Below are 26,059 nucleotides of genomic sequence, written 5' to 3'. Positions count from 1 at the left end.
CCCCTTTAGAGCAGTGTTTTTCAACCACTGTGATGGCTGATATTGTCCAATTTCACCTAATTGGTCTAAAAAACATTTTTTGAAAACAAATTAATTATTATCTGCAATTAATGCGCCGTTGTCGAGTGTCTGTGCTGTCTAGTGACGGGCAGAGTAATCATGTAATACTCTTCTGTATCAGTAGGTGGCAGCAGGTAGCTAACTGCCTTCTACTTTGAGAGAGTTAGTGATGCATGGTTGCGACAGGTGGCGGTGACTGTGGCGTTGTGGCTAGCGAGACTATACGGTGACAGTGATGGAGAAGTTTTTGAGAAGGAAGGGGACCCTGCACAAAATTGGGACCCAGATGAAGGGTCCTGGTATGAGTGGAGGTCAAAAGAAAGCAAAGACGGTGAGCTGGAGGCAAAGCTAGCTAAAGCTATCTGTCATTTGGATTTACTTTCACTGGGGATGCGATGACTTTATATTGTTAATATAAGCTACAGAGTTTCATTTTTTAACATTTTCGGCTGGTGGTGTGCTTTTTCAATGAAAAAAATGTACCTTGGCTCAAAAAAAGGTTGAAAAACACTGCCGTAGAGGGAAGAATCAGCTTTATCCTGTGATGAAACATCTCATCCTGATGGGAGTGGTCTCTTCCAGGATGATAATGACTGGTTTGATGAGTATTAAATGATGTGAATCATATGTTATGACCTTCACAGTCACCAGATCTCAACCCAGCTGACGTGTTAGACAGCGTTCTCCACCATCATCATCATCACAACACCACACGAGGAAGATCTTTATGAAGGATCAATAACAAGGAGCTCTGGCGCTGTTCTGGTGACATGCGGCGGTCCGACACCTTTTCCTTTCATTTGTCAGCCGTCCGTGTGATCAAACAGGAAATGAAGCCTGAGATGAATCCAGTAAATCTATTTATCTGGTTTATATTACTGAGCTTCAGTAGATCCTGAATGTGGAGGAACATGTATGAGGCTTAATGAGCTGTCACAATATTACATGTCCTTCACTTAATCTTCTCTCGTTTATTTATTAGATCTGCTCGTTCGCACAGTAATTCCCTCTAAAACAACTGGTTTCACTTTGATTAAATGAATACGGATGATATGTGGCTGAAATGTAATAATGTTATGATGTTCTATTAAAAAACTGTTACTCTTTCAAATGTCAACAAAGAACATTTAAAGTAGATGAATCATATTTTATTTCCATCTTTTACTGCATCATCGTTGAGGGATGATCAGTTCTTCTTCTTAGAATAATCATCTTTTACTGTGTTTTTCATTGTTTTTGCCTTTTATAACATACTTATATCCAGTTCATAGTGACATATTCATACATACTACATGTCATAATGTTTCTGATCATCAGCCAGAACCTCCAATACGGTCAACAGCCTTCAACTCATTATATCTACACTCACTACACACACACATATGATCAAACATATCATATCAAAGGTCAGCTGCCATGTTCCTCTAACGGACTGTATGTCAGATATTTTCCCCCATTTTAAAGTTTCTCTAATCTCTGACATCTGTTCATACGCAGCCTCCCTGCTGAGACCAGCCCTGAAATGATGGATAATCATCTTTAAATAAAGACGTTAACATGCTGCAGATCAAAGCTGAGGAATAAAGTGAGGACTGAAACCATGTTCTGACCTTTAAAGGACCAGTCTGCAGAACTTCATCTAGCAGAAATGGAAGATAACATTCATAAGTATGTTTTCATTAGTGTTTAATCATCTGAATATAAGAATTCGTTACCTTATAATGAGCCTTTATATCTACAGAGGGAGCAGATTGGTGAGTTCAACATATCCAGGCTTTCTCTGTGTGAGCTGGATCAACAAACCCTGAACTCTCAGTCAGAGATAAGTGGCATCACGACGGAGGTTATGAACTTTCTTTGTTAACTCAGACTTTCTGCTTCAGGCTTTGTGCGCGTCTCCACAAAATAGACCGATCGCGTGTCGCCTGCTTCAGTCAGGAGGGACAGGTCGTTATAACGGAGAGCAAAGAAGAATATAAATACATTATCACAGCGAAAAGCAACGCTGTGTCTGCACATAAGGTGAGAGAGGAATGCTGGTCGTGTAAATTTGTTAATTAGAAAATCAGGTAGTTGGTGAAATGGCGGCACTTTTTATTGCTGATTTAAGCCGAAACTCGGAACATAACCTGCTCCGGACCGGGTTAGGTTTGCAGCATCAGTTACCATGGTGATGTAGCCAGGTTAAAAGAGAGCCACCTTCGTGACATTGAAACCCCTGCGGGCTCAACATACCTCGCTAACCCACTAATCTGGCTTCGTAGTTCACCCCTCAGGTCCTCTCCCACGGAGCTCGCCATGTTGTACCGCCATGTTTCTACAATAGCCCAAACCAGAACACTGGCTCTAAAGAGGAGCTTTCATGTTTTTTGTGAGTTTCGCGGCCAGCGTAGGTTCTCCTACACACCTGGACGGGGAGGAATCTGCAACCTCACACTAGATGCCACTAAATCCTGCAGACTGCTCCTTTAAAGTTTTAGGTTTTGCTCATTAAGCTGCTGTAACTTCAGTATAAAGAGCAGAGAGATAAACATTATTTACTGCATGAAAGATAAACCCACCTGCTTCAGTAACAGCATCAGATATTTAAAAGTTTAAGAACATCTGAAAGAACACAGACTTTTTTATTATTCATCATTTATTTTGAATAACACTGTATGACTGTTATGATTGTGAGAAATAGTTTATATTGAAAGAGGCGACGAAACAACCGACATTTATATTCAATTCAACTTCTCTCCAAACTTTGACCCTCCATCAGTCGGGTCTGATGAAAAACAGCCTCGCGGAGGAAAAACACAGAAAGCGGAGCCGCACGGCGTTTGTTCTGCTCTTTATTTGTCTTTTTGGTGTGCAGCCTCATAAATAAATAATGAGAGGAAATAAAATGGAAGAGGCAATTTGGCTGAGGATGAGTGAAACATGGAAGGAGACATGCTATCAACACTGCTGCCAAATAATCTCATTACAGGCAGAGGAGCAGCCCAAGCCAAGCAGGCAGCTAACAGCAGCACATCAGGAGCCTGTTAGTGCTACAAATCACAGCTCCGACCGGGACAAACACTCATTTCAACACTGCATATTACTGTGCTGTGTCTCAGACTTGATTACACTCCTTCTCACCTGCTCTGTAATATCTTCATCTGCTTTATACTCGGGTCAACTCCTCCGATCAGAGCAGTAAACACAAAGAAAAACATATTTTATACAAAAGTGCTTTACATAACGCATTACAACGCTACTTTAAAAGAATATAAACCTGTTTAAAGTTACAAATACAGACATAAACTCAGGATATTCATATGTTTGATGAGCTGAAGTGGCCTGTCAGTGAATAGAGTCCATACATATAGACCTATAGTTTACTGTGGGCTCTATTTTCCTGCAGGTACAAGGCCAGCTCTGGTCCAAACGCCGTCTTTATGCAGTTTTCCTGAGGCGCAAGTCTACTTTTTGTGCCTGTTTGGTCATTTTTAGGCATTTTTAGGGGGAGAGAGGCAGCTGAAGCTGTGTTTATGCAGATTAGGAGCCGCAATGGAATTTCAGTGCTCGTTTTGGCACAAAATTGCCTTTGTGATAAAACCTGCAGGAAGCTTCCCGAGCTCCATCCAATCTGTCAGGACGTTTTTATTAAGGAAAAGTTCAAACTCAGTTTACAGTTCTGTGCATGAAGGTGTATCCATACGATCAGTGTGTGAATTAGTCTCTAACAGACAGAGTAGATCTACATCAGCATCCTGTCTGCTGTGAACAAATAAAATATGTTAAAACAGGTTTAAACCAAGTGGCAACCTCCGGTTTGAACGACCACTTGAGGCTCCAAAAGTGAGTCAATCCCCATAGACCTTCATGTTAAAATGTCCAACTTTACAGCAGAAATAAACATGTTTACAGTCTGGTACAAACAACGGTTTTGGTCTCTGTAGCTAATTTCCTCTTTCATGACAACTGTACGGGGGGTGAATTTTTTTGTAACTCACCCGTTTAAATTTTATTAAGCCGTAAAGTTCTGCATAATGAAGGACATGGCTGCTTTGAGTGACAGGTCCACCAGCCGCTAGGTGGCTTGTTTCAGCCATTCGGCCCGCCTCTTTGCCTGTTTTTGATTGGCTGGGAGTTAGACAGCGTCACGCACTGCCAAGATGGCGACGGCCTGAGCTTCAAAACCGCTCTTCAGAAATAAACGAGTGTCGTCACGGTGACTACGTCCATATTTTCATACAGTCTATGGTTTAAACACAGTCCTGCTTACTTTACAGTGTGGACACCTTCATTCATCATTTAAATATTTGGGCAAACGTTAATAACTAACCAGCTAATTTCCAAACCCAGTTTTGAATCTGTTTATTTATAGATAAAGTGTGAGAACTGAGACGAACAGCAGAGAAAGGGGTTAGACACGCTTATATAGGTGTGCACAGGTGATTGAATTAGTGAAAGAGAGGGGCGTGGTCTTGTTCCTGAACCTTTGTTATAATAATAACTCCATTGCAATGTTTTTACATTATTATTATTCTGCAGTCTTGATATCTGACTGCAGCTGGTTTGGTTCTAGTTTTGTTTAAAACAGGCATGTCTCTCCGGTCTCCCTCCAGCAGAATGTATTCCTCAGTCCAGTCATCCTTAAATGTTTTTCATGCACATTTTTTGTATCGGCTCGTTTTGAACAAGACATTTTTATGTGGTGAAGAAGAAAAACTCATTTGTTCAACTCTTATCAGTCAGTTCAGGACATCTGCAGCAAACCTGACAAATATTTATATATATTTTTTATTATTAGAAAACATCATTTTATCTTCTTTCACCACTCTCCACTTTTCAATTCCGCAATTTCATCTACTTCTGTTATTTATGTTTGTTGGCCTTTTTGACATCAACTGTCAAACTTTTTGAACAAATTGTGCAATGACAAGATGTTGCCTGTGTGTTCATATGAGTATTTCATAGATACTTTAAATACTCTACATGTGCTGTTTGACATCAGTTTCCAGTTTGGAGCAAACATGTCAAATTGAATATTAACGACTTTATAATCTACTGTGAAAAACAGACAAAATAAAACTTTTAACAAGCTGGAAACCAGAAACAATCTTCAGTCTGCTGTAACATGAGAAGCAGATGTTCTGTCCACAGCTGGCTTCCTTAATAACAGCTTAGATCTGCTTGAACTGACTCGTCCTGACCTGTGAGGGCCTTCACATTGTTAAGACTCTGAGATTGTTCTCAGCTCAGATATCCGCCGCCTCCCTGCGCTGACAGCACCAGTTATTACCCTGCATGTGTATCTGCCATGCGGTTCCCGTCTCTCTCCCCTTCAGGCCTCCGGAGGCCTCGACTAAAGTCTCTAACCCTTCTCTGTTTTCTTGCCTGTGGCAAATGGACCCGGAGCTTAATGTTATCTCATAAACAGGAGTCCCTCAGTTCCTCTGTGCTCTCTGTGACCAGCTCATATCTGTCTTTCACCCTCCAACAGTAAACAGGAGCCTCGCTGGACCACTGCTGCTGTGATGCTGCAGCCTTTACAGCATAATGTCATAATAATCCTCTCCAACCATCAAGCCCCCCAAACTATGATTAAACAACACAATCACACATAAACTGCTGCACTAGTGTAGAGCTGCAACAATTAATCAATCAGTTGATCGACTGAAAATTAATTTTGATAATTGAATAATTATTTTGAGTCATTATAAAAACAAAATTCTCTGATTTTCCAGTTTCTTTAGTCCTCAATGACAGTAAACTGTCTCTATCTTTGGCTTGTGGACCAAACAACTAATCAATCAACTGAGAAAATGATCAACAGATTAATCAATAATGAAGATAATCGTATGTTGCAGCCTTAATTGTTTATTGCTGTTCATTCTGAAATTCGCAATAAAAATAATAATAAGTTTTCTAGAGCTGTATCAATGAATTGATCAGTCGATGGGGAGAAAAATTGATGAGCAACTATTTTGATAATCAATTAATCATTTCAGTCACTTTTCAAGCAAAAAAGCAAAATATTCTTTGATTTTAGCTCCATAAATGTGAGAAGTTTATAGAGTAATAATAATAATTTATTAATAGAGCACTTTTCAAGCAATAAGCACAAAGTGCTTTTCAAGGTGACGAAATACAAACATGAGCAACATGAAGGACGACTGCAAGAGAAGAAGAAAAAAGTATATTTTACATAAACACACATACATATAGTATATATATATATATATATATATATATACATATAAACATACATTCAGTGTAATAAAACAAAGAGCTCATGGTTGAAGAGGTGTCGTCTATCAGCTGTTAGAAAAAGTCATTCAGTTACATAAACCGAAGTCTGAAGAGGAGGTTTAAGGTCAGCTGACCTGGTCCTCAGTGGGAGGCTGGTCCAGAGTCCAGCAGCCAGTCCTGCAAAGGCTTCATCACACTTTGTTATGAACTTGGACTGTGGAGCAGTGAGAAGACCTGAGGGGCCTGTTCAGACAGTACAGGGTCAGGAGATCAGGTCTATACTCGGGCACCAGATCATTCAGACTAAAAGCACTTTAGAACGGGTTCTACAGGAGACTGGAAACCAGTGCAGCTTAGATTGGTGTGATGTGTTCGGATCAATAGTGTAGCTGCTGGATCAGGAGCTGCTTCATAGCTCGACTGTTCAGGCAAGTAAACAAGACATTACAGTAATGGAGGCGGGAGGATATAAGAACATTTATAATGAAGGACAGAAAGGATCTAATTTTAGAAATATTCCTCAGTTGATACAAACACGACTAGACTTTCTTTACATGTTGCTCCAGGCTCCAGTCACCGTCCAGGTTTATGTATCTGACTATATGTTGGGAGTGAGGGAGCAGAGGAGTAGCTGCATCTGTCTTTAGAGGTCTTCAGATGATTCCCATATTTAACATTTAATAAGATAAATCATAATAATAAATTGATAATAAGACAATATATAAGCCTCTTTCACACATAGTTCCCAGTAGATTGTGAGTGAGTGATTTTCACTATTCACACATGCAGCTACACTCATTTCTGTTTTACACCATTTTACACATAACATGGCAACGCTGGAGTAGATGGGCGGAGGTTAGGGTGTGTGATGAAGTTAGCAGGACGTCCCAACATGTTCCCAGACCAGAAGAGACGTCGACGGCCGAAGAGCAAAACGTCCGATCTGAAAAATGCACTTTTTTGAGAAAACTAAAAAAACGTGTTTTCTTGCAGAATGCTATTTGTTAAGGACACCCAACACATAAAACACTGTTTTTGGACTATATTATTATATCATGTGTTATAGATATTAAAGCCTCTCAAAGTGCAGACAAGAGCTTTTGCACTTGATGCAAGTTGGAAGAGGTTCTACAGAATGATGCTCTAAATTAAGTTAATAACTAAAATTAAATTAAAAATAAAATTAAGTTTGTTTTTAGGTAAAAAGACGTAGTAAATGTAATAGTTACTACATTGTAGTATACGAGGGTCAGAATTCCTTAAATTCAGTGTATTTGCTTCCTCGTCCACTGGAGATGAAGGTTCAGTGATTGTGTAACTCACTCGTGCTGCAGCTTCTCTACACATCCAGGGACTCTGTGTTGTGTTTTTGTTTTGTTGTGTGACTTTTCTGTCACAATGAAGGGCGGGATTATCTTGATTATCTTGATTATCTTGATTATCTTGATTATCTTGCAGACAGACTGAATATGAGCAAAACCTTCCTTGTTCTCATCATCCAAAGTGAAATCCGCCAATCAGAACATTCTGCAGGTAGAAGGTTTTGTACTTTGGTCATCGATATGTAGTCCTTCCAGCATGTTCTGGGTCTGACCTGGTGGTCTCCTACCAGTTACCAGAGGGAGGCGTCCAGGAGGATCCTAACCAGGTGTCCAAACCGCCTCAGCTGGCTCCTTTCGATGTGAAGGAGCAGCGTCTCAACCCTCCAGAGGAAAGTCTCTTCAGCCGCTTGTATCTGTGATCTCATTCAGGTGAGGGTTGGAACGTAGACCGACTGGTAGACTGAGACCTTCTGGCTCAGCTCCTTCTTCACCACAACGGTCCAGTACAACGTCTGCAGTACCGCTGATGCTGCACCGATCCACCAGTCAACCTCACATCTGTCAAACATCTGCTGAGGTTGATAACAATCAATCAATCAATGAACATAGATTATAGGAAAGCCTTTGTGGGATTTGTTTCATACATTGTTTACCTCCGTCTCCATCTCCAAGGTTTACTTTCATAATGAAGGTTAAATTCACTGAATGACAAACCGAGCCGAGCCGACTCAAGCCTTGTTTATGACTGAGAGCTGGAGCATCTGTGTGTCTGTGTTGGAGGATAAAGAAGAAGAAGAAGGAGGAAGATGAAGAGCGAGCGAGGGAGAATAAAGAGCAAGCGATGATGAAGAGATTCTGTCGCATGAAAGCAAATTAAAAATGTAAAGAGGGGGGAGAGAGAGTGACGAGAGACGAGGGAGGAAGTTAATGGTGTGAATCGAAACTCCCAGCAGCCTCGGCTCCTCTCACACGCACACACATGATCGGAATGAACACGTAGATTTGTCTCCGCTGCCGCTGATGTTCTGCACGTCATTTAGACAGACGCAGGAACACGCGTGTGCTGCTCTGCTGCTCGTTTCTTTGTCTCTTCTCCGTGCTCTCGCTGTGTAATATGAACTGTGCTCACTAATTAAGCGTGAAAGGCCTGTTGGGTATTCAGAGGATCAAAGGGAGAGCCCGGGTGGGAGACATCGCCATGGAGACGAGGATGGGCACACACACTCATGGACTCGTAGGTTTGAATTAAAACAAAGAAATGCAATTCATAAATGATTTCAAGTCTCTTCTTTCCTCGGCATAATTTATGTTCTGTTCATGCACTGCAGAGACGTTTAAAGAGATTCTTCTTCTACTTGTTTTATATTTAAGTGATTAAACACGATGCTGCTGCTTCTTACATCTACAGTTTCTAGTGCTGGAAAAAGATATGACTTACAGTACACGCTAAAGTCACTGAAATAAATGTTTGGTATGGTTATAATAAAAATAATAACACAAGGTATCAAATTAAAACCAACAAATTAGATTTTATGGTAAAACAGATCAAATAAATTCCAGAAAGGTTGTTTATGTTATCTCAGTCAGGAACACTCTCGTCATAGATTAAACCATTTATTGCAACAAATGGAAAAACAGTTTAGCTTGACGGCTGGATTAGATGAACAGCATGCTAAGCTAAACCTTGATATGTAGAAATGCTGCCTGCAAGTCAAAAGTCAGGGCTTAAACCTGCTTTGAACACTTAGTTTGAAAAGTTATCTCTACTTCCTCCTCATGATAACATCAGCTTGTCACATGTCCATAAATGGCCATCCGTTCTGTAGCCATGGTTGCTAAGGTGGTTGCTAAGGTGTTTCCATGTGTTGTTCAGCTCCAACATGTACGGATGGATTTGAGAAGTTGACATTTGGAGTAAAGAAGGAGAAGAAGAAGTGAAATCCTGCTACTATAGTTTGTTTACGTAGCCTCCGGAGGCGGAGGAAGCTTCCTGAAGCTGACCAATCAGAACAGAGTGGGCTCATCAGGAGGCGGGGCCTTAAAGAGACAGGAGCTAAAACGGCCTGTTTCAGACGGAGGCTGAACTGAGGGGCTGCATAAAGGACCAGTAGAAGATAAATAAGGAGTTTTTTAACTGGAAATCATGCAAAGATATTCCAGTAGAGCCCCAGAATATAAATATAGAGCTGGACATGTGCAGAGTATGTGACGTTTAATGTCTTACTGTTGACGACCTCCTCCCTAAGTGGACTAGAAATATGTTGTTTCGGGGAACTTGCAGAAACTATTAATGTTCTGCAGTATGTTGACAGTCTCATTATCGTACAGTTCAGTTTAGACAACTACTCGGTTAAAAATCCCTTGAATCTTTACTGTTTATCATAAGTGACATTTATCAGTTATTTGTGACTAAACGTGAATCCTAACTGTGAAGAGTTTAGATCTCCAATAAAGTAAAGAAGAACCTGATAAACCTCACAGTCTTGGTTTTGGTCCACTCACCAGTGAATTACAAACTAAAATGATCTTAAATGTTATCAGAAGTCAGGACTGTCTGCATTAACCAGCTGTCATGTAATAAACTCACATTTAAAGAAGAATCTTGGCGCTCAGCGAGGTCCTTTTTTTATATTGTGACTCTTTTTAAAGAAGCCAAACATTTGATGTAAGTGGAGCCCTGCAGCTGCTGGCATTTAAACTGCTTCGGTTATTTAGCATTTTGCTGCATAATGATTCCACTATCAGAATATTTCTGTGTAAATCATTGTGCATCATGATAACATGTGCTGCAATTTCACTAATCCGTAATCTACCCCACCGTCTCTCTGATTGTTTATCTGTTTTATTATCACCACACATATTTTAACTTAATCAACACTGAAGCTTCTTCTTCTCTGTTTTTATTTACAATCATGTAGTTTTAGTATCAGTGGCAAAGATTTGAACTATGATATTTATAACCACTGACTCACTACTTTACATTAATATACAAGAGACCTCGTTAAGGGTCTGATTTGTGTTCATGCACAGCTCACATTGACATAAACGTCACATCACAAACAATGAACGTTGTTTCTGTCAAAAACTCCACAAATAAAATCTCACACAAAAAAGTTCCTCCCTAAAACTTTTCTAAAATTCTTCCTATGAAAGTTTTTATAATAACCAACTAGAAGAGCTCATTATATTAAGGATGCACGATATTGGATTTTTTGTTAATATCCGATATGTCAATATTTCCAACTACTCATTGTGGCCGATACCGATATATGCACATATTATTTTCCAGCTGGCTGAGGAGACTATTACACATGCAAGCATAGATTGTACTAAGTATGATCAAGAAAGACAATATATGAAGGAAGAACTGAGGAAGACTGGAGTTCAGGAGCTCAGCATTAAAACTTTAATGAACCTGCCAAGTGGGAGCAGCAGTAGAGTTTTCATTGAGTTTATTAGACAGACAGGATTAATGTGTAGGATTTAATCTCTGGTCCACACTCCGGACCAGAAGGTGGCGCTAATGCACCTAATACGCTGGTTGCCAACCGCCGTTATAAACCAAAAAGATTTTTTTTTTTCCAAACAGAGTGGTACATCCTGTCAGCCGAGGTGTTTCCTATCTGTGCAGCCGAACACAGCAGCTCCTCCACGGACTGTTTCACCCTGACGGTCCTGTGAAGTGGAGCCTGCGGAGGAAACACCGGGACCGTCAGGGAGAATTTTATACATTTTCAGTTTTTGTTGACATGTCACAAAGGCGATAATTCTACTTTATGTTTATTATTGAGCTGGTAGTGGATGCTGGTGAACTGGAGTGAATGATATTGAAAAATGTTCCTAATATTTTGTCCACCCAGGAGGGGGAGTGTGTGTGTGTGTGTGTGTGTGTGTGTGTGTGTGTGTGTGTGTGTGTGTGTTTTGTCATTTTCAGAGCTGCAGTCAGAGATGAACCTCCATCCAACATTTAATAATATCCTCAAATATTCTCACATTTCGCTGTCGTCATAATCCTGTTATCACTCTGTGAACGAACGCGTGCAGCTGCTGTTTTAGCGCTTCGTCTTTTCTGCTGAGACAGACTCAGGTTTTTTTGCTCCCTCAGGTTTCACCACCAACTGGGAGATCAGAGCTCACATACGAGAGCTTTTAATGGAAACCAGTAGCGGCTGCTCAGCGCCTGTCTTCACGCTCAGCTTCACCTCTGATCTCATTGTTTCACTTTGTGCCAGCAGAGAGTTATTATTCTGAAGAAAGAAACTGGCAGTGACCCTTTCTTCTATTGCTATGAACATATTATTACACATAATGAATTATGACAGAAACATCTGAGAAGAGCATTCTGTGTTAGTTGAAGTTTTCCAGTTTAAAGCTTTTTGTTTGTGTGAGACATGAGTCAAAGTCAGAATGAATTACAAAGTACAACAGTCTTTGTCATTTTATCAGCTGCAGCTAATCAACGTTAATGCTGTGACACACTTGGCTGTCATCTCTGAAACGAGCTGTTTAAATTTGACAAAAAAACAGTTTTCACTAGAGAAACAAACTGTGATCTGTTGTTTTATGACTGTAAAGATGGACGGACTGTTCAGAGGAGAGGTTCACATCATTTACACCATGTTAGTGTAACCCGAACGTGCCGAAGCCTCTCGACACACCTGCGTTGTGTTTATTGGTGTGAGATGGTGTGCGGAGAGACGGAGGCACGCGACACAGGACTTCTGGATTGTGGCGACACTTTATTGGCTCACAATGACAGTTTTCATCTCTGTGGTTGGTCCGTTATACTGGCTGCTGGCTCCATGACCTTACAAAGTAGTGAAAGTAGGAATGAATTAACGAACTACGGCGTCCTGCAAGGGACAAACAACGATAACTGCTAAATTCTTGCAGCGCAACAGTGACACCCAGTGGCTTATTTAGGCTATTGATTTACATTATGTTAGAATTAAAAAATAACAACATGAAAATTTTACAAAGTATTGTTAGCCTGAAAAAGTAAGAAGTGTAATAATAATGCAAAGCTCATATTAGATGACTCACTGCACTCAATACAGGATTTAATCAGTATTATTGATCAGACACACAGTTTCTTGAAATATTATCATCTTAACAATGTGATGCGTTTTCTGTCCAGAGGCATCAGTCTGCACCTCCATCCTCTGTCTGGTACTTTGCACCACATATAAAAAATACAGATGCTAATGCTAACAGCTAATTCTGCTCCTACTCTGCTAACAGGCAGGTTTCCTTCTTTGGTTATTCATCATTTTTGACTCATGACTTTTGTGATTTATGCAGTTTTAGGTACAGAAACAACGTCACGTGTCAATCTCATAATCTCTCTGTCATTCTTTCTCGTGTAAATACTGAGTCGGTCTCTGTGTCTCTGCCTCTCTCAGGTCAGGAGCGAATCGGCATTGACTCGAAGTACGAGCAGGAGGGGAAGGTCCAGTTTGTGATCGACGCCGTGTACGCCATGGCCCACGCGCTCCACAACATGCAGAGGGACATGTGTCCAGAGAACTCCGGCATCTGCCCGGAGATGGACCTGGCCGGAGGGAAGAAACTGCTCAAGTACATCCGCAGCGTCAGCTTCAACGGTGAGTGTCACAGTTCACCTCAACGATACGTCGCTTTACTTTGTGCTGCGAGGCTGAAGATACATGAGACAACATCATGGTCCAGTTATTCATCTTTCTACATAATCAGGCTTAGAGAGGTTTTTATATCTATTCTCTCTTCTCTTTTTCACGTAATTAGATCAAAACACCAAAGCATCTTAATGTGGATTAAAGTTCTGGACATATGCAGATCAATCTCATGAGCTCTCAAGTAGGAAGGCTGTAATATATGACGTATAGTTTTTAAACTGTGTATTATATTATTATATCCTGCAGCTGTGTCCTATAAAACTGACATCTGGATTGTTTTTTAGAGGAATAAGAGAGCTGCTCTGTATTACAAGATGTTTATTAGGCCAGTAAGACGCACATCTGCACCTGAGTGTAAATTTAAAAATACATAAATAAATCTTCCTTTATATATTGAAACCTCACAGCAGAATGCAAACAGTTGTGGAAACTAATACTTATGAACAGTTTTTAGGTATTTGTACTTTACTCGAGTATTTCCATGTGATGCTACTTTCTACATTTCAGAGGGAAATATTGTACTTTCTACTCCACTACATTTATTTGACAGCTTTAGTTACTTTTCAGATGAAGATTTGACACAATGGATAATATAACAAGCTTTTAAAATACAACACATTGTTAAAGATGAAACCAGTGGTTTCCAACCTTTTTTTCTTTTGACGTCTTACAAAAAGCAGTGTGTAGTCGGGGTCACATTTCACATGTCTATGAGTTGTTAACAGCTCCACCAAATAGTGATTTTTCCCTCTAAACTTCTCACATGCTTTCATTTCAATAAATGTTCAAATGATCCAATATTTCAGCAAAAATCAAAGATTAGAGAAAAAGTCCAAAAACTGAAAACAGATTTGTGTATCAGAACTTTGTTTTTTCTTCTTTCCTCTCCCATTAATCATCTCACCACCCCTCAGATTTATCTGCTGACCCTTTGGAGGGGCCCGACCCCTAGGTTGGGAACCACTGGACTAAACTAGCTAACTGTATATAAAGTAGTGTAAACTAGCTCCACCTCCAGCAGCTACAACACTGATGCTTCACTATTAATAATCTAATGAATCTGATATGAATAATATTCTGTCCAGTGTATGAAATGTAATGTATGTATTTAATATATAATGTAACTGGTCTTTTTATTCTGTGGTGCTTTGGCCTAGAAGTCAAAGTGTGCAGCTGGCTATTGTTTTCACAATGAAAAAATCCTTTAGAGTGAATTTAGGTCACAATGATGCTTGAAGCAATGAGTCTATATGAAACTGAACTAATTAAAATCATGTGAGATGCAGTGTTGGCAACACGGGGCCAGAAATGGAAACAGCAGGACGTTTCTGAAGTGAAAGTGAGAAAAGCTCAGTGACTCGCTGGCAGGCAGCAGTGACGGCAAAAAAAAAAAACGAACGAACAAATCTTTTGAAGTGATTCTTTTTCAAGCGTTGTGTGCACTGCTGCAGGAAATAGCCACAGCCTCACACTAACACCAGCAGATCTCTGGCCTACCCAGCTTTCATATATCACCAAACTAACTGCCAGTGATCCAATGGAAGCAACATTATCCCGTTAAGTAAAGTCAAACATTTCCTCTAATAGTGATCTCAACTGCACCAGGCCTTTATTGGAAGCAGGCTTATATTTCTAATTCCTGCTGTTTGATAAGTATATTTGTTTTCTGATCTGCTTCTGTTTGCTCTGTTTAATTTTTGTTACTGCATTAATCCACTTACAGCAGATAACATCAGTTCTACATGACGTCTAGCTGCAGCTCCTCTACGAGCTCCGCTGATACTACGTAACTCTCTAACTACTAACATGGAGCGTTTCTTAATTCACAAACCCGTCACATTTCCAGCTGAGTCCCAACCAGTTAGAGATGAAAGTATGTTAGAGATGTGGACAGTCACTGAGCCTGAAACAGCCAACGAAGCTGTGACAGCGCAGAGCCACATAACATGCAGACTATCAGCAGCGTTGTTGAGATGTTGAACTGTGACGTCGTGTTTATTATATGCCTAATTGTTTTTCAAGTGTTTGTTTCTTTCTTTATTATTACAGGACACCAAACCTAAATTTGACCCCCTAAACATACTCAAAAACTCACCAAATTTGGCACACACACCAGGTCTGGTGAAAAATTTGCTAAAATGTAAAAATTAATCCCTAAAGTGCCAAAATGTGCTCTCTAGCGCCACCTATGTAACTAAAATGGCCTCCACAGCCCGTAGGAATGTCGTAGAGAGATCAAACCAAAACTCAATTATTCGTCTCATCAAGACCTACAAATCATACACTGAAAAAAAGTTGTTAAAAACTTTGTAATAACTCGGACGGTTTGGATTTTATAAGCCCTGAAAGTTGCAGTGCCATATCATCCTTACAATGTAAACCAATGGGGAGACAATCTATGGGCATGAACTTTGTGTCAAACAGAGGCTTCTGACGTCTAAACTATAAGTCTGACCACTTTCAAACCCGTATCAATGGATTCGCCACGAAATTTCCTACTAAAATATGATTTTTAATGTAAGATTTGGCCAAAGTCATGGGATTTATGTGGATATTTCACAAGAAGCGTACTCTAAAATCCTCCTCTCCAACTGCTCCTGGTGATGTCACTCCCTCAGTGCTGTGAAACATTCCGCAATACACACTCATTATAAAATCACAGGAGGAGCAAGAAAAGACTTTAAAACTCACACTCTAATATCTCAAAAACAATAAAAGATAGAAAACATGTAAATTCAAGATGTGTAGGTCAAAGTCTCGTGACTCATTTAAAGTTCAAATGAAGTCTGTATCTAAAACTATGTGGAAGCAGTAAATGATCAAAAAGGTGTGGGTTCACTCACACTCTCCATTCAAATATAAACAGATGTTTGTGCTGCTGCGAGGTGAAACTGTCAAACAGAGGAAAGGTTGATGTTGCTACGGCAACCACACAACCAGTCTGTCACACACCCTACGCTACGGACGCCATTATTTGTTTACATTCTTGTCCCTGGCCCCTCCCTCTGATGACATCACGCAGGTCATGAACATCAACATTTTAACGACGTTTCTTTATTATGTTTCTCTCACCGTCGTATTATGTGAATGACAAGTTCTGGATGTTTTTGTTTTTTTATTGTGATTATGATGCACTTTCATTTTGGCAATTAACAATTATCATTAATCAAATTTGTGGCATCATGTGGATAAAAAACATTACATTTTATATGTTAAGAGTTTTTTATGGTGATTAATTTTGATTATAAATAATGAAGTTTGTCACACTGGGGACAGATTATTAACTTTTACAGCAGTCATTATTATCTTAAAGGTCAGTTATGTCATGTGTTAAATGTGTTAATCAGTTTTCATAATCAGCTATTTATAATTCCACCTGTGATATTTATGATATTACTTTATAGTTTTATAGTTTTAATGCATGAGACGCAGCGTTGGGAATCTGCCGCTCCAGAGATTCTTTTATCAGGTAATTAGCAAAGCCTGAAAAACTGCTTATTTACACTGAAAGTGTCAGTGGAGCTGCTCACTCACCATTTATTAGATTTTTAATAATTACACATTAAAAAAAAAAAAAGACTATGAATATGAATCAGCTCACAGTATTCCTGCACGTTCAGCAGGAAGTTAGTGGCGATGCTTTAAACCTGCTTTAATATTTAACCTTTTTCTTTAAAAACAGATCGTTCTGAGTTAACAACGTGTTTCAGTTTGATTTAGAAACTCATGACTATAACAGAGAAATAAATTGATTCACATAACACATGAAAGACAGAAGATTACTTTCCAGCTTCTCTGTGTTGTAACAAACATGAGCCAAATATCGACTGAGAAACACACAATCCATTCGGTATGAAGCGGCTGGTGTGTTGCCTGTGGTTGCTATTAACCCGAGTATTGATCTTCAGCAGTTGTCTGGTCACAGGAGGAATGACTAACTGAGCTACCGACACCTCCAGACAGCAGATAAAGCTCTTTAAAAACTCTTCAAGCTCTTAAAAGTGTCTTTAAAAACTAGTTCAGTTGTCGACAAAGAGGACTGATTAAAAGCAGTTAAGTAGTTTTCAAAATAAATCGTCATAAATTGAACCAACACACTGTAAAAAATGCCGACTTATATTTTCAATCCAATCCACTTTATTTATATAGCACGATTTTAACAAACACGAGTTTTCCAAAGTGCAGCACAGCAAGATAAATAAACACAATAAATAGCACAACAGAACACAATAAAATGATGACGGACACAATAGGATAAAAGTAATAAAATAAGATAAAATCAAATCAAATAAGATAAAATCAAGTAAAATAAGATAAAAAACAAATAAAATAAAATAAGATAAAATCAAATAAAATAGGATAAAAACAAATAAAATAAATAAAATAAAATAAATAAAGTGCACTGCTAACACAAGATGCAACATGCTTCATGGTGTGAAAGCCAGAGAGAAGAGGTGGATTTTAAGAAGAGATTTAAAATGAGACAGTGAGGAGGCCTAATGTCTAATGTGTAGCGGTAATCCGTTCCACAGTTTTGGAGCTGCAACAGCTCGTTCACCTCTGAGCTTAAGCCTCGCTTTAGGCAGCGTCAGGAGCAGCTGGTCAGCTGACCTGAGAGAGCGGCTGGGAGTGTAGGCGTGCAGCAGCTCAGAGAGGTAAGGTGGAGCTAAACCATTCAAGGCTTTAAAAAGCAAATAAAATCATTTTAAATTGAATCCTAAAATGGACGGGCAGCCAGTGAAGTGAAGCTAAAATAGGTGAAATGTGCTCGTACTTGCTTGTGCCAGTTAAAAGACGTGCAGCAGCATTTTGCACCAGTTGCACTAACCTCCATATGAAGTGCAGTGATCCAGCCACGTGGTCACAAAGGCGTGGGTTACTGTCTCAAAGTGCCGTCTCTGAAGGACTGGTTTTAAATTTAATTTAAAATCTTCCAAAATAAAGTCAAAGTCACTTTTTCAAAGGTTTTTTGTGAAATGATCTGATATAATAAACACTTTAAAGCTTTATGACAGTCGGCGTTTTCTCACACTGTCACATATAAACCGTATGTTCCGTTATCTACTTTACCACTTTGCCTAAACTCACATCTTCATCCTGTTGCTTCACCATCGTCTTCCTCCTCATCATCAGCGTGGCTTCATTGCTTGGGAATGACTCGGGAATGGGAATGGTGTGTTGGGATTAGATGGAAATGGAGCACAGACGTGGACCTGGTTTACTTTTTTTAGATTCATGGAGAGCTGCGGTCTCAGATAAGTGCCTCCTCTTCTGAAGATGATTGCTTTCAATCTCCAGTCTCGGATAAGTGAGATCAGATTTAAGGATTTGAATATTAGATGTGCTTTAACATCAGAGGACTGGATGAAGACGACTTTCTTTACTACCTGCTGCTGCTGCTGCTGCACTTTACAAAGGAATCAGCAGGAACATAATATCACTTTAAAATCAAATCAAGTCTTTTTTATCTATATAATTAATGGTTAGTTTGTAGTTGATTGTTATTGTGTTTGTTAGCATGTTTAATCTTCATCTTTAAACCCTTTTCTCTTGTAAAAGAAAACATACAGTTACTATAAATACATAACCACTGTGTTGCTAGTGTATTTTTCTATAATTAACATCCAAACCATCCAGATTTATTCATCCAGGTTCTGTCCCACGCTGCCAAACACATATCCAAACATGTAAAAGTCCCTCATCATCAGTTAAACAGCTGTAGGTTCATTAAGATTCCTCCACACAAGACACATGAGAACATGAAGCTTTTCTATATATATTCAACCGTCCATGAAAACACGAGATTAAATGTGATTAAGGCAGCGTGTGTACCAGAGGAAACTGATCTACAGCAGCTGTGAGTTTCTACTGTAGGTCCCGGTTGTTTTTATTGTCTCCCAGAGGAGAAGATTGTCTGGGGTCGAAGGAATCGCTGCATTAAAACAGACAAAAGACACTTAATGAATAAATAATGAAGTAACATATTGCTCACGAAAAAACATGTAGCGAGAAGAGTAGAAAATACAGCAGCACTGCAAAACATCAACTCATGCCTACAACACGATAATACAGTTCATATCTGACCTTCATCAGCTGCTTGTTAATAACTGATAGATTGTTTATAATGATGAGTTTCTCATATCATAATTCACTGGCTCATAATCAGAGGTCAACGTATGAGAAGATAATCAATACTTCAGACTGAAGCGGCTAAATGTGGAGCAGAAACTCTTTAAACCTCACAGAGAGAATTCAGGCTTGTGTTGCCTCTTTTTACATTAATGCAGCATCTTCCTCCCTCAGCCGAGGAAGAGGAGTAGATGAGCGTGACACATGCATGCATGCTCTCATTATCCTCGCATATATAAATAACAGCTCGTGCAAACACGACGCACTTGTGGTTCACTTCTTGTCATAAATCATTAGACAAAGAAAGAAACAACTTGTGTGACATCAAAGTCAGAAGTTTTAAAATCCAAATAGCGAGACACGGATTCTGTTTGGGCTCTGATTATTGATTTCTTATTGATTATGTCCTGGAGGGACGGCAGGTTGCAGCCGATCACTCTCTCAGCAGAGTGAACGACACGCCGCAGTCTGCTGTTGTTGATGTGGAGTCACATGGGGTGATGGGGGGTGATGAGGGGGTGGGGGGGGGGGTCTTTAGAGCACCAGATGGTCAATCTCCCACCTGCAGGCGGTCTCATCCCACCAGAGATGAACCCGGTGAGGGAGGTGTCGTCTGCAAACTTCAGGAGCTCGACGGACTGATGACTGCAGGAGCAGCTGCTGTTGGTGTAAAAGAGGAAGAGAAGTGGAGGAAGGACGCAGCCTTGAGGGGAACCGGTGCTGATGGTCTGGGAGTCAGAAACGCGTCATAGTCGGGTTTATGCTCGTTAAGTCCTGCGGTCTTTTGGGGACGGGGATGATGGTGGAGGTCTTGTCTCCAGTCAGGTGTTAAAGATGTCTGTGAACACTGGAGACAGTTTCAGTACTTCAGAGTCTGGTCCTGCAGGGTTTTGTTAATGTCCTTCTCCAGGATGGAGAGAGGTGTTGTTGGGGTTGTGGAGGAGGAGGCCTCTGAGGCGGGTAGCTGTAGAGGAATCAGGTGGACTATGACGGGGTCAGAGTGCAGCACGGGGGACGGCGTGATACGAACTGTTTGTGGTGTAACAGTCATCTAAGCGTTTACTCAGCCGCTGGCATTTAGGGACTTCATGGATGAGATTCCCTTTGTTAAAGCCACAGAAGACAATAATGAAAGAGTCGGTTTGTCTGTTTCAGACACAGTGGAGGCACAGCGCTGTGCTTCCTGCACTTCGGCCTCATTCACCAGAATGAATGAATGAAGAGAACTCATGGGAGGAGTGGAACAGTTTATAGTTGATAATAAAAGTTTCCAGAACAGGAGAACAAATGCTGCAGCATCACTGTCACATCTTTACAGCAGCCACTGTTAGTATAAGAACAGAGACCTGCACCCTCTGTGATGCAGAGTCCGGTATCGATCCAATCAGACAAGTTTCTGTGAAGCACAAAACAGAAAATGAAGTCTCTGTTCTTCCCCACCAGTAGCTGGAGTTCATCTAGTTTGTTTCACAGTGAACACACGTTAGAGAGGAATATTCTGCCAAAACAGTTATTTTTGACCCCGAGGATATCTCTGTTGAACAGAGAAACCGTCTCCTCGCTCTCCTTTCACCACGTTTCTATTTTTCTGTCTATCTCTCTTCATCCCTCTTCACTCTATTAAACACAGACATGAAAGAGACTCTTGGCCGACACCAAAGCCTTGACGAGCCAAAGTAAATAAACAGTGTCTGTGAGGGAACCTCCCAGCGTCGCAGAGCGAAGGAGAAGAAGAAGAAGAAGAGAGGAGAAATAAAAGAGACAGAGCTGAGGGAGGCCAGAGAGACAAACCATCCTGAGAGAGCTGTGACATGTAAAACTGTCGCAGAGAAAGTGACAAATTATAACCAAATATCCAGAATCCACCGCTGCTGCGCAAATATCAGGAGATAAAAAGCTGGTGGCACTAATTCTCCAGTCGGCGCCATTAAAGCGTTGCAGAAGAAGAGGACAGAAAAGATGAAGTCATTAACAGAGCAGCAGTCAAACGATGGAAAACCAAAAATAACCACTTAGATTCCCAACATGTGATCAGTTTATCTAAATAATAGCTTTTGGAAATCAGCTGTGATGCTTCCGGGGATGTTTGATATAATTCCTCTGGAAAACAAATCTCATATTTGTTTATTTGTTGCAGCAACATCAGTTTGAAGGTAAAGTGAAGCTTCAACAACAGCGCTGAGCTCCTGATATGAGCAGATATCAGCACATTTCAATACATTTCTATACATAGAAACACATGAAAATGAATAAAAAGGTTTTGATTCGTATGTTGCTGCTGTTGTTGACATGTGTGAGACGAAGTGCGACCTGCTGATAATAAAGCAAAAAGCAAAGACAGAAGAGAGACGAGACGTGATGTTTTCTTATTGCTGCCACCTGCAGAAACTTTCAATTTGATATAATAAGATCATTTTTCTCATTATAACGAGAAACAACTGGTTATATTATGCAAGTTATGCAGCACATTATGTGCTCAAGAGCTCATGAAGATACGTGTGCTTGTAGTTAATATTTATATCTAAATCCAGGTATAATCTCATGGTGTTTAGCTCCCCCTGGTGGTCATTAAGTTTATTGCACCAGTTTCCTTTTTACTTGCTGCATAAGTGGAGCTAGTGTGCAGTTTTGAGAATATATACCTGTGAGTATTACATAAGTTGTTGTATATTAATGATATCTGTATCCCTTTCGAGTTGTTTCTGCAAAGATTTGAATATGTTTGGCAGAGTTAGAATCTTGCTTGTTTATGCTAGGCTAGGCTAGCTAAGTCTGGTTAGCTAATCGGGTGCTAGTCAGGCCCACTTCAGATTTAACTGATATTGCCAACCTCAAAACTCTGTATTTCATTGTTTGAATATTTTACAGTTTATTTGAGGATGTGGTTGCTATAGAAATGTCCTAGAGAATGTTTTATCTCTGTGTGTTATTTCTTTATACCTACCTGTAGTGTTCCTGTAATATAAAAGGAAACAAATAACCACATGGACGACTACAGTCATTGTAATCAGATGTATTATGTTGATATATTTAGTTTCAGTTTCACAAAGAAAAGATTCAATGAGACATAAAGAAAAACACAGAAACTAAGTGAAGAATCTAAACATATTCAAGCCTCAAGTTTTTACAGGATCAGCTGTTAACGATCTGTGTAGTTTGGCGAGGACAGAATAATATGATATTATATTATATTATATTATATTATATTATATTATATCATGTTATAACTGGACCTTGTGTAATATGGTGATATTCCAGAGCAGATGATGACTGTGAGCTCACTACGTTTCACTTTCTGTTAAAGAGAAACTGCTGAAATAGACACAAGCACAGCAAAGAGCTGTTTAAACTACATGCTGGTGCGCATGCCTGTTACCATGGTTACATATATGTTACATATATACACCTTGACAGTTCATGTGCAGCAGGTGGATTTAATAGTTTAGATACATTTCAAGTGTTTGTTTCACACCAGCTTAAACTAGATGAGTTATTATCAGCCAGAGAGAAACAAGCACGTTTGTTGCAATAAAAGCACCTATTATAAGAAAACGTTATCATTCTAACATATTTCATATGACAAAAATAGATTTTCTCATTAAAACGAGATACGTTTTGTCTTTTAAATAAGAAAAGTTTGTTGTTATGATGAGAAATGGAAGCATGTGTATATACCAGGGGTGTGCTGGAATACAAATACATTATTCGGCAAAGCACAAATAGTGAGTTTTTTTTACAAATATTTGTTTCATACAAATATTTCAAAAATTATTTGTTTTCAGGAAGAAAAATAAACCATGTCAAATACCAGAGTGCAGGTCGGTTACATCACTATCTCAGTGTCTCTCCTCTGCTCCGCTGTGACGTCTATCAGCAGGTCTCAGTGAGGGGAGTCACATCCACCTGCTACATGACGCACATTTCCTTATTTGGACATCAGTCCCAGAGTTGGGAGTGTTCCCCAGAGATAAAGCTGAACTACTGACACACGCTTCATGAACACTTATTGCAACACTTAAATTTTCTAAAATTAAAAGCGTAATAAAAACAAAAACAGGATTTTTAAGCCTCTTTCCACTTTTTATTCAAATACAAATACAAATAATTTTGCTGCCTCAACAAATACAGATACAAATACAAATACTGGGCTCTCTGCACATCCCTAGTATGTATTACACATAAAACTCCCAGTACTCACTGCGGTACTACAGTATAGTTATCGCTGTGCAGGAAAGTATGGTATTGTGTATATTTCTTGGCTGCATTGATGTGTAGTAGTTTTGTGTATTTTATGATGGATGTGTGACGCGTGTGAACTGTGTTGGTATGTTTTTTTTATTGTGAATGTGAAGTTTTGTGCACAAACTGCAAACCAGTTTCCCTCAGTGATAATAATAAAGTTAATCTAATCAAATTCTCTCATTACTAAGGTGACGGTTCTTTGCTGCTGTACTTCTGACTCTCTGACTGTCTTTCCCTCCACAGGAAGTGCCGGTACTTCAGTGACGTTCAACCGTAACGGCGACGCCCCCGGACGCTACGACCTGTTTCAGTATCAGCTGAACAACGTGAGCGGCGCCGGCTACCGCATGATCGGACAGTGGACGGAGTCCCTGCAGCTCAACGTGAGTGTTGAATACATTCTGTTGTTGGTGCAGAAAAAGGGTTTGATGTGAACAAAAGATGAGAACGAGCAGCTGTCTTCATTCAGGAAGACGACACGCTGAGTCCAGATTTCTGATGATGAAGAGGAGTTTGTGGTGAAGGAGAGGAGGAGGGGGGGGAGGTGTGCCTGATGAGTAGTGATGTAAACAATATAAATACATGATTTGTACATCAGCAGTTAGTTTCCTGATGTTTATTGTGGTTATTTGTGTTATTTTTACCTCATAAACAGATATTTGATATTAAACATAAAAACATACACAAATATAAATAAAGTGACGTTAGAGACCAGTGATGGGAGAAATATTCACATCCTTTACTTATACAAGCTCTGCACTGAAAATGTTCATTAGTAAAAATACAGAAGTATTATCATAAAAAGTAAAAGGATGAGCTTTGTAGAAAATCATCCCTGTGACTCATATATTAAATAAATCCAATAAAGTACATTATTAATACTGAAGCATCAGAGTGTCAGCAGCATTTTACTGTTGTAGCTGCTTTTAATAATCATTTTTCAACGAAAAAGTTCAATTATTTCTTTAAAAACTCATCATCTCCTCCCTCATGTTAAAAAAGTTTTCCACCAGATGTTTCCTCCTTCACTGTAAAGTCCATCTCAGTGTTTCTACATCACACGTGTGTTAGCTGCATACTGGACCCTGATTGGCTCCAAACTGGCTGTGATGTCACAAATCCTGCAGGTTCGATCAGGTGTTAAACTGAGACTTAAGGTGAGCTGAGAGAAACTGCAGTTCCTCTCAGGAAGCAGGTTTATGAACGTTGATCCACATGTCACCGTATCTTATACCAGGGTCTGGGTGAATACTCCTCTCTGATTGGCCAGCAGATGTGCCTTGACGTTATTGCACGTGTAGTTCGGCTCAAGTTTAATCACCTTAATCAACCCAACCTGTAACCATGGCAACATTAAAGCTTACTTGTTAGGAAGTTTAGAAGAACGAGACGCCGGAGACGAAAAAGAGACGAAGAAGAAAAGAAAGAAACCAAGAAGAAGAAGTTGAAGAGCTTCAAATAATAGAGGAAGACGAGGATGAGATTAATACAAACAGGAACACTGATGTGCAGTTCTGCTCAATGACACCTTACATGAATTTAATGCCTCGGTTCAGGCTGGTGGTGAGTACGGTGTGGCAAGTTGTCATGACAACAGTAAGCTTTTGCTTCATAACCTTTTGATTTTGAGTTCAAAACTTTCACCAGAAATTTCTGAGTGTTTTTATTTTATATCGGCGGTAAACGACCACAGTATAAGCGAGATGGCGCTTCGCCTCCACGTCGCACCTTTAAACCGTTTAACTCACACCTACAGGTTGGTGATCCTTCATATAGAGAACAGAATCATACAGAATAATACAGAGACTCTAACAAGGTTTTGCATTCATTAACGCAGTCAGATCTAGCGTGTGGATACGAACATGTCTAATCTCTCCTGACTGCTGAGAGATTGAAAGAATCTGCATCCAGCTTTATTAATAACTCCCCCTGAAACGCCGACCGCTGTGGTTCCACGTTGTCTGTGTTTTATCAGAGCCGGCTGGGACTCGCTGCAGGATTATCAGCCCAATTTACAGCAGATTTGTGCCTCTTTACAATCTGAGAGGGGGATTCCTAATTGGAGGCTGGGTCAGGACTGATGGTCAGAGGAGATTATGGGATGGTGTGAGAGGTTTACAGATTTATTAGGCGGCTTGATCCGACACGGCACGCCGACGCCAAGCGGAGCGCAAAGAGAAGAAAACAAAGAATAAAGGACGGAACTGATCTCAGACTTATTCACACTGATTGAATTTATCCTTATCTATCCATCCTCTAAACTGATGGTTTCCAACCTCGGGTTCGGGCCCCTCTCAGGGGTCACGAGATTAGAGTCGGAAAACTAGAAAAGTTCTGCTGAACAAATTTGTATTCAGTTCCTATACATGTCCAGTACTGTGTGTCAGCTCCAAACACACAAGACTGTCTTGTGATGAGCTGAAAAATTGA

General features: G+C 39.9%; 1 protein-coding gene across 1 annotated transcript in view; it reads left to right on the top strand.

Annotated features, from left to right (window-relative positions):
- Nucleotides 1–26,059, top strand: part of LOC122981340 (metabotropic glutamate receptor 7) — a 325,191-nt gene that overhangs the window by 220,420 nt on the left and 78,712 nt on the right. Inside the window, exons 6-7 of the mRNA XM_044350024.1 lie at nucleotides 13,007–13,207; nucleotides 23,873–24,012. Coding sequence (XP_044205959.1) covers nucleotides 13,007–13,207; nucleotides 23,873–24,012 — 341 coding nt within the window. The remainder of the gene's footprint in view (nucleotides 1–13,006; nucleotides 13,208–23,872; nucleotides 24,013–26,059) is intronic.

The sequence above is a fragment of the Thunnus albacares genome, chromosome 4 (assembly GCF_914725855.1).
Source record: "Thunnus albacares chromosome 4, fThuAlb1.1, whole genome shotgun sequence".
Taxonomy (NCBI): Eukaryota; Metazoa; Chordata; class Actinopteri; order Scombriformes; family Scombridae; genus Thunnus; species Thunnus albacares.
Note: the sequence above shows the minus strand (reverse complement) of the source record. Positions and strands in the feature narration are given on the sequence as shown.